Source organism: Sinocyclocheilus grahami, unplaced genomic scaffold (assembly GCF_001515645.1).
Source record: "Sinocyclocheilus grahami isolate Dianchi unplaced genomic scaffold, SAMN03320097.WGS_v1.1 scaffold100.1, whole genome shotgun sequence".
NCBI classification, from domain to species: Eukaryota; Metazoa; Chordata; class Actinopteri; order Cypriniformes; family Cyprinidae; genus Sinocyclocheilus; species Sinocyclocheilus grahami.
The window spans coordinates 894,017-904,220 of NW_015505279.1; the positions used below are offsets into that span (position 1 = coordinate 894,017).

At 38.3% G+C, this 10,204-nt stretch overlaps 1 protein-coding gene across 1 annotated transcript in view; it reads left to right on the forward strand.

Annotated features, from left to right (window-relative positions):
• The window catches only part of dync1i2a (dynein, cytoplasmic 1, intermediate chain 2a), a 37,828-nt gene that overhangs the window by 23,045 nt on the left and 4,579 nt on the right, over positions 1–10,204 (forward strand). Inside the window, exons 6-13 of the mRNA XM_016276283.1 lie at positions 668–754; positions 1,586–1,748; positions 1,891–1,990; positions 3,819–3,871; positions 5,803–5,956; positions 8,997–9,143; positions 9,306–9,419; positions 9,621–9,754. Of these exons, the coding sequence (XP_016131769.1) occupies positions 668–754; positions 1,586–1,748; positions 1,891–1,990; positions 3,819–3,871; positions 5,803–5,956; positions 8,997–9,143; positions 9,306–9,419; positions 9,621–9,754 (952 nt within the window). The remainder of the gene's footprint in view (positions 1–667; positions 755–1,585; positions 1,749–1,890; positions 1,991–3,818; positions 3,872–5,802; positions 5,957–8,996; positions 9,144–9,305; positions 9,420–9,620; positions 9,755–10,204) is intronic.

Genomic DNA, 10,204 nt, shown 5'->3' on the forward strand with positions numbered 1-10,204 from the left:
TGTGTGTGTGTGTGTGTGTGTGTGTGTGTGTGTGTGTGTGTGTGTGTGCGTGAGAGTGTGTGTGTGTGAGAGAGAGAGAGCGCTTGTGTGTGTGAGAGTGCGTGTGTGTGTGTGTGTGAGAGAGAGTGAGTGTGTGTGTGTGTGTGAGAGAGAGAGTTTGTGTGTGTGATTGTATGTATCACCCTGAATTCTTGAAATACAGTGGTATTTTTCTCATGGAGTCTCAAGTTTCTTGCACCAAAAACCTTTTTAGTTTAAATTTTTCATGACGTTTATCACACTGTCTGACCCTAGAATTGAAAAGCTACTGCTACTGTGCCTTTAAGAGGTCATTTACATATGTCAATGACCTCTGTTATGATTGGCTGACTTTATGCAGTATAGTTCATATTGTCCTTAGGCTAAGTTGCTGAACACTGACTAGATGTTGGGTGTTGCTAATCCTGAGTTGTGGTGCCAAAAGTATGCAATTTGAAGGAAAGCAGTGCTGCAATGTTACCTTGAGTAGTTTAATACCAATTAACCCACAGTTTACAAAAAAAAAAAAAAAAAAAAAAAAACTTAACCCAGTGTAAAGTATGAACAGTGTGAAACATGGGTCCTATAATAAGACCGTACTGCAGCTCTGATGTGAATTATGTTGATGTTTGTGATCTTCCTATTGCAGAGGAAGATGAGGAGGAAGAGACCGCACCCCTGACGCCTGACGTCGAGGCAGAGAAAGAGAAGCCAGCAGAGAAACAAGATGAGGAAGGTATTGAACACACCTCATGTACAGTGTCCTATCAGCTCCACGGTAATACATTAGTGTTACTTTAGTATCATTGATTTACTGTCATAGTTTTTGTTAATCATTTTAATTAAATTTTTAGATTTCAGATGTGGTTTTAGTAATTTTGTGTTTGTCATTATTTTATTTTTTTTAATGATTTCAGTCTTTTTAGTATTTCAATTTCAACTAAATGAAAATGAGAAATGTTGCCTTGGCAAATGTTTAATTTTAATTTAAATTTTTTTTATGTTTTTAACCATTTATATATTTGCCTGTTTAACTAACAAATTTGTTGATGTTATGTTATTCATGATTGAAGTAGGCATTTCATAGAAGTTCTGACTATTCGCAGTGTTTGTCACAGAAATGAATGTTGGTGTAATGGTAACACAAGCTGGGAACTTTATGTAAGGAAAACAATCACAACAGATCATTGAAATATTGACAGTTTAATGCACCTGCTTCAACATGTTTCTTCCCAGAGCATGCATTACATTTTCAAATAGTTTAGTGGTTCAGAATCAATTTTTCCACAGTTGCTCCTTTGCTATATGCATGCGTTTAGACAATTTTCAAAATCTTTTGTGTAGATTTACTTTCCTACAATTTCCTACAGTTTTGCATGGCTCAATACTGGATTGACTGGAACAAACCTGGAACTGCTTCACAGGAAAATTAAACACGATTTAATTAAATACTTTGGAATATTTGTCAACCACTAGAATCAAGAATTCAACAATTCTCATGTATAAATGGAATTCATTTCCTCCAGTTACACACCTGTCATTGTGTCCTGTCTGTTCGTGAGTGTAGCGCCCCCTCATGAGCTAACAGAGGAGGAGAAGCTGCAGATTCTGCACTCGGAGGAGTTCATGGAGTTCTTCGATCACAGCACACGTTTCATGGAGCGCGCTCTGTCCGAACACGTGGATGTTTTCTTCGACTACAGCGGCCGTGACATGGAGGAGAAGGAGGGGTAACAGTTAGCCCTACTCACCTAAACAAAATTACAAACCAGCTCATGTGCACTGTTTAATGTGAGATATTTGCTTGTGCGTGTGTGTGTGTGTGTGTGTGTGTGTGTGTGTGTGTGTGTGTGTGTATATCTATCTATCTAGTGAGATGCAGGCTGGGACCAAACTGTCTCTAAACAGGAAGTTTGTTGATGATCACTGGTCCAAACAGCGGGTGGTGACCTGTCTGGATTGGTCCCCACAGGTACGTTACCTCCTGATTTCTGAAGGATCATGTGACACTGAAGACTGGAGTAATGATGCTGAAAATTCAGCTTTGATCACAGCAATAAATTACATTTTAAAATATAAATTGCAATAGAAAACGGTTATTTGAAATATAATAATAATAATAATAATATTTCACAATATTACTGTTATTTCTGTGTTTGTGATCAAATAAATGCAGCCTTGGTCATGAGACTTCTTTCAAAAACATAAAAAAATTGTACTGTCTCGAAACTTTTGAGCGGTAGTGTATAATATGACGTAGCACATGACATTAGGCGTGGATCAAGTGACGATTGAAGTATATTTTTTGTCAATATGTTAGTTTTACGATTTATCAAAACTGCTGCTTATTTGTCTGCAACTGACAGAAATGTTGAAGATAACACTGATCCTCAAAACACAAATCTCATCTGGTGAACATGCTTTTGATGTATAACATTTAGATATGAATGTGAAGATATTTCACATTGGCTGTGTGTTTAGAGGTGTTTTTCAAAGTTCATTTCTTTCGCCGTATCAAACAGATGATTGGATGTCTTGCTGTGTCTAGTTTGATGTAATAGATCTAGAGTATAAACCCTCTCAAGCTCACTGCACCTCATGTGTGTCCACAGCACAAACAGATGTGTGTGATTTGAGTGAGAGCACAAACCACACACTGAAACAATGCTGTCAGTGTGAGTTTACATGAGAAATTTCTGGCGTCATGCAATTAGTGGCTCATTGGATACTTTACGGCTTTGTAGCCGTATTAATTGTCCCTGCATATGATACTAGGACATAAGAAAGTATATAAATGATTGAATAATGACATATGTTACATTCAAAGGATTTAAAATTCAGTCAGATTACCCTTTTGAAAAATAGCTAGACTACTAACATTTGTTTTTCAGTATTGCTGTTTATTGAATAACTTAATGCTTAAATTTACATTACCACAAATGAAACAAAAAAATGTCTTAATTTATAAGAATGAGTAAAAAACACTGTCATATTACTCCTCAGCTTTTTGGAAAAATTGCTTTCTTTCTGGAAAAGCAATGCTTTTTTACCAAAAATGTCATCTTTTGCTCACCAACATGTCATTCCAAACATATATGACTTGCGTTTCAGTCTGAATATAGCACAGGGGTTGTCTATTAGTTTTATGTAGTCATAGTCATATATGTTTATGATAAGTAAAGACAAAGTAAATGATAATAGCTTTTTTTTCTCTTTTTTGGGTACAACTACTACTATGGTAGCATTTAGTTTGTATTTTGAATTATTATTATTATTAAGTATTATATATTATTATATAGTATTCAAGGTAACACTTTAGCTTAGGGATTAATTCTCACTATTAACTAGTTGCTCGTTAGCATGCATATTACATTTTGGCTGTTTATTAGTACTTATAAAGCACATATTAATGCCTTATTCTGAATGACCGTATTCTAGATCCCTTAATCTTACCCAATACTGAAACATAACTACTAACTGTTAATAAGCAGCAAATGAGGAGTTTATTAAAGAAAAAGCGGTTAATTAATAGTGAGAATTGGTCTCCGAACTAAAGTGTGAAATAATAAATATTAAAATATTTTTTTCTTTAAATAAAATTGTGTCCCTATGACAGTTATTTTGGGTTTTTTTTCTGTGCACATTTGTTACAGTCAGCATAAAAAAGTAAAAATAAATAAGTAAATGTAAGCGGGTGGTTCTTGGTCAGAGTAAGCTGTAACCACACTTAATGCGGGAAAGCAAAAGTGTTTCTTAGATAGTAAACGTCTAGTTCTCCTGATCTGTACATGTGTTCACAGTATCCAGAGTTGCTGGTCGCCTCTTACAACAACAACATGGAAGCCCCGCACTTGTGATACCTTAGGCATAGTTCAAAATCTCTCATGTCATCACAAAGCCATTACTTTTTCCTTGCATGGATCACAAAAGAAGAGGTTTTGAAGACCGTTCAAACTTCTCTTTTCCATGCAGTAAAAGCATATAGTGGTCATATCTGTAAAAGTATAAAATGTCATTGTATGGAGAAAAAAACAGCATGTGAACTGTCTGATATCTCCTTTTGTGTTCCATGAAAGAATGAATGTCATACAGGTTTAGAACAACATTGGGTGTGTTCACAACAATGTTCATTTATGATACTATTCCTTTAAACTCTGTGTTGCACATGCACATTCATTCACAAACTCATTTCTTTTGGATGTTTTTTTTTCACTGATCAGTTGAGTGTTGCTGTATGTTCAGTGTTAGTTGTGTGTTTGGCCTGAGGTGATCTGCTGTGGACGACCTGAGTAGAACCACATGTGCGGCCCTCAGCAACGGATGCACAGCTCACACACACACACACACACACACACACACACACACACAGACAGATGTGGAAAACTCAAGGTGTGAACTTGTTACTTTTTCCATCTTTCTGCTGAGTGTGTGAGTTGTTCAGTTTATTCAGTGAATAACAAAATTCAGCATCAGCATCATTAGTTGTTGTTGGTGTAAAAATTAAATTTAGTTGTTTTGTGATGTACATTGGATTGGTGTTTTGAGGTGTCATGGTGGAATTTGAGGTCACATCACTCAGTTACAAGCTGCATTTATGCTTGATGCACCTCAGAGGCTTTTATAATGTAGCTTTGCTCACAAACTATTCTCCAAAACAAGAAGGTACAGAACATGCTGAGAAAATATCAGCTGAACCACTGAGAAGCAGCAGTGTGAAGTCACTTGTCAAACTTTACTTGGTTACTTTACTACCTCCCCCATTTTCAAATATTATAAAATAAATGAGCTAAGCAAAAATCGTTTTAATAAAACTATCAAAGTTTTATATTTTTATATTCTATACAGTATATTATTTGGACACTTTATTCTGTGTTTAAAGCACAGTGAAGAAATACTTAGGCATAGTTCACCCCAAAAAAAAAAATTCCAAGAATGCATGATATTAGATTTTTGCCTATATCTGATATGCTGATATTTTTCACATAATTTTGACCAATAGCCGATGCCGATATATATTTCCTTTTGTTTTGAAACAACAAGAAGTGCCTCCTGTGCAGAAATTATAAACAAATATTTTTTAAATTTTTGGTTAGTTTTGAGCAAAAATGTATTTGTTAGAACTGATAAACATTATTAAGGTGCTTTTTTAATGAGAGTACATTAACAGCTTTGAAAATAACTAATAAAATCAATCTCTGCTGTTTTTTAATTTTTTTATTTAATTTTATTTATTAATTCATTTTTTAGACCGATGCAGTTGAAACCTTAACATTTTGTTTGTGGACTTAACATTAATCGTCTAAAGCAAAAGAGCTGTATAAATTCTAAAAATCATTTAGAGCTCCTAGTATTAAAGTTTTCATAATAAAAATATATTACATATTAATGAATAAATCTGTATATATTAAATTATTTAATTTACAAATATCATGTTTGTGATTTCTTTTTTTCATGTAAGCTTCTGACCTTTAAATCAAAGCAACATTTTTATTAGAAACACAATTATCTTCATATTATTTGTGTATTTTACTTTTCAGAAAGAAACTTTACTTTTCAGGCAGGAACTGAAATCCGCTAAACCTGTTAACTAAAAAGTTGGACTAATGAAGCAGAGCGGGATTTACAAGCCTGCTTCGTCTGCTCTGATTGGAGTGTTTTTGAAGCTGCTGACACCGATCTGGACGAACTCACAGAGACTGTAACATCATACATCAGTTTCTGTGAGTCCTACCAGGACTTATTTTAACATACAACAATGACAAACCGTGTTTCTGCAAAACTCAGACAGCTCCCTCAGGCCACAGAGGATGCCTACAGGAGTAGGGACAGAATCTTGTACAATCAGGCCAGGAACACAATGACAAAGGAGATTAGTGTGACTGAGAGGAGGTACTCTAAAAAGCTGAGAACCCAGTTTTCAGCAAACGACCCTGCTTCAGTGTGGAAAGGCCTGAAAGACATTACAAACTACAAGACACCATCCCCCAGCACTGTGGAGAATGAATGAGTTTTACAGCAGATTTTAAACTCCCGGTCTCACACCCCACACCCACTCTGACCATCTCTCTACACAAACATTAATACCTCCAGCAACCCCCCTCTCCCCCCTCCTGCACTTCGGATCAGTGAAGATGATGTGCATCAGGTCTTCAGGAAACAGAAGAGAAGAAAAGCACCAGGCCCAGACGGTGTTTCACCAGCCTGCCTGAAAACCTGTGCTGACCAGCTGGCCCTTCACACAGATCTTCAACAGATCACTGAAGCTCATGAAGCCTGCTTCAAACGCTCCACCATCATCCCCATCCAAAAGAAAAACCCCAAATCACAGCACTTAATGACCACAGACCTGTTTCCCTAACATCTGTGGTCATGAAGTCATTTGAGAGACTGGTGTTGGCTTATCTGAATTGCATCACTGGATCCCCTGCAGTTTGCTTACCGAGCAAACAGGTCCATGGATTATGAGGTGATCATGGGACTGCATTATATTCTACAACATCTGGATAAATCAGGGACTTATGTGAGGATCCTGTTTGTGGACTTCAGTTCGCTCTTCAACACCATCATCCCAAACCTCCTCCAGACCAAACTAACCCAGCTCTCTGTTCCTAGCTCCATCTGTAAATGGATCATCAACTTTCTGACAGATTCATGTCAAACAGCTGCACCATCAGCACTGGTGCCCCTCAGAGATGTGTGCTCTCCCCACTGCTCTTCTCCCGCTACAGCAACGACTGCACCTCTAAAGACCCCTCTGTCAAACTCCTGAAGTTTGCAGACGACACTACAGTCATCGGCCTCATCCAGGACGGTGACGAGTCTGCTTACAGAAGCGAGGTTGAGCAGCTGGCTGTCTGGTGCAGTCTTAACAACCTGGAGCTGAACATACTCAAAACAGTGGAGATGATCGTGGACTTCAGGAACCCCCCCCCTGCACTCCCCCCACTCACCATCATGAACAGCACTGTGGCTGCAGTAGAGTCATTCAGGTTCTTGGGCACCACCATCTCACAGGACCAGAAGTGGGACACTCACAGGCCCAACAGAGATTGTACTTCCTTCACCAGCTGAGGAAGTTCAACCTGCCACAGGAGCTGCTCACACAGTTTTACTCCGCTGTCACTGAGTCTGTGCTGTGCACTTCAGTAACTGTCTGGTTTGGCTCAGCTACAAAATCAGACATTAGAAGACTACAGAGGATGCTTCTGTCACCAGAACAAATTCCTTGTATGTGCAAACATACTTGGCAATAAAGCTCTTTCTGATTCTGATTCATTTTATTACAAGCCGGCCTACAGCGCCCCCTAAATAAATAAAACGCCTTACCGGAGGCATGCAGACGACACTACAGTCATCGGCCTCATCCAGGACGGTGACGAGTCTGCTTACAGAAGCGAGGTTGAGCAGCTGGCTGTCTGGTGCAGTCTTAACAACCTGGAGCTGAACATACTCAAAACAGTGGAGATGATCGTGGACTTCAGGAACCCCCCCCCTGCACTCCCCCCACTCACCATCATGAACAGCACTGTGGCTGCAGTAGAGTCATTCAGGTTCTTGGGCACCACCATCTCACAGGACCAGAAGTGGGACACTCACAGGCCCAACAGAGATTGTACTTCCTTCACCAGCTGAGGAAGTTCAACCTGCCACAGGAGCTGCTCACACAGTTTTACTCCGCTGTCACTGAGTCTGTGCTGTGCACTTCAGTAACTGTCTGGTTTGGCTCAGCTACAAAATCAGACATTAGAAGACTACAGAGGATGCTTCTGTCACCAGAACAAATTCCTTGTATGTGCAAACATACTTGGCAATAAAGCTCTTTCTGATTCTGATTCATTTTATTACAAGCCGGCCTACAGCGCCCCCTAAATAAATAAAACGCCTTACCGGAGGCACATTAGGCCCCGGGGGAGGCTGCCGCTGCTGCTGCACGCACTGGTAACTGTTAACTTCAAAACAGTGAATCTAATCGTCATTCACTCAGGCAAGAGTTTGCTTCAAGAATGACCACACTTGATCTTATCGCTAGTACACCCTGAGCACATGTAAACTATTTGTAATATCAGCAAGGCATATCTGCATTATTTTTCGGCATAAAATTTCAAATGTGTACATTTAAAGCCGTTATCGGCGGATTCCGATAATGTTCCGATAATATCGTGCATCCCTAGAAAATTGTCATCATTTGCTCACCTTCATGTCGTTTCAAACCCATAAAACTTTAATTCATCCACAAAACACAAATTAAGAGATTTTCAATATAACCTGAAAGATTTCTGTTCCTCCATTGAAAGCCCATTCCACCAAAACTTTCATACTTCAAAAAAAAAAAAAAATCCTAGAGAGATTGTAAAAGAAAGGTCTTTTAGGGAAACTTTACTTGCTTGATGCACAAGAGGTTTTTCCGCAAGAACGAATTAGGTTCTTCTTGTGTGTCATGCAAATACAGATGAGCTTCTGTTTACCATATTTGATGAGCTCTATGTATGTGAGTTTCTCAATGTTTATGTGTGAATATAAGTCTAAATTAAATACGTTCATCAAATAAAGCAATTGTATCTCTTCAGAAGACTTGGATGCAACCGCTTGATTCATATGGATTACTTTTATTAATTTTTTGAAGCATCAAAGCTTGGAATTAAATTTTAAGGTTTCATTATAAATATCTTTGGAGATGAATGAAAATCTTGTAAGTTTGAAACAACATAGGGGTGCTTAATTGATGACAAAATTTTCATTTTTAGATCATCTATCCCTTTAAATACACAAACACTTTAAACAAGAAGCAGCATATGAGCTGGCAATTTCAGTGAGTAGGCAAAAACATGGATTGTAGCATTATCGGTGTTAGTTAGTTCTTCTCTAACACTTTTTGGTTATTCATGTGAATCTTCCTTCCTTCGCATTTGTCCAGCAGGATTGAAGGGTTGTGGAATTCATCGAGATTATCCCTGTCTGTCTCTCTCTCTCTCCTCTAGTCTGCGGTCATGTCTGCTGTGTTTGCAAAGTTTCACCCTAACCTGGTTGTCGGTGGCACTTATTCAGGACAGATCGTCCTGTGGGACAACAGAAGTAACAAACGCACTCCTGCCCAGAGGACGCCTCTCTCTGCCGCAGCACACACGGTACGTGACGTTCACACGCCGTACTGAAAATGAGGCTGAGCAGCTGCTGCAGCCCAAGAACCTTGAGATATTATTAGGGTGTCCTAAAAAAATATTGCTTATTTTTCCGATTTGTTTTATTATTTTTTACCCTTAACCTTACATTTCTGATTCTCCGTGCAGCACCCAGTGTACTGTGTTAATGTGGTTGGCACACAGAACGCTCATAACCTCATTAGCATCTCTACTGATGGAAAGATGTGCTCCTGGAGTCTGGACATGCTGTCTCAACCACAGGTACCCACAATGCTCTCTGCTCCGTCCATCGCGTGACCCGTACCTTCAGAAGTACCATCATAGTTTCAGAGTTTGAATATCACATTCAAAGAAAGCCACTTGCTAACTCAACCAGTAAAAAGAGTGGATTTTGTGTACAAATCTTTGTGGAAGAGGCTGGTGGCTGTGGTGTTATTGATGTGTGTGTGTGTGTGTCAACAGGACAGTATGGAGCTGGTGTTTAAGCAGTCTAAATCCGTTGCGGTCACCTCCATGTCCTTCCCTCTGGGTGACGTTAATAACTTTGTGGTGGGAAGTGAGGATGGATCAGTCTACACAGCCTGTCGTCATGGCAGGTAACACACACACACACACACACACACACACACATAACCTACAGTGTTCACTGCAGCAGATCCATGGATTTATGCGTGTAATCCGCTTGCGCAAACAAACATTTTCTTTTTTATAAAATTTAATTTCATTTTTCTTAGTCCTCTTATTAAATATCTGTTTCTGGTGATCAGATCGCAAGTTCGATAAAATACACTAAAAATAAATATGTATACAAATAATCAGTACAATCTATTGCTTAGTATTTCTCATTTCTGGGGTAAAAAAAATCCCTGATCCCTGAATGAATCTTTCTCTTTGGTGGAATGATCAACACCTTAGTTTGGTTCACAAAGATTTTATAAATTAATAAAATAATATAAAAAATGAAGAATAGTATAAATATTATTTATTATATATATATATATATATATATATATATATATATAAACAATATTTAAAAAAATCATACT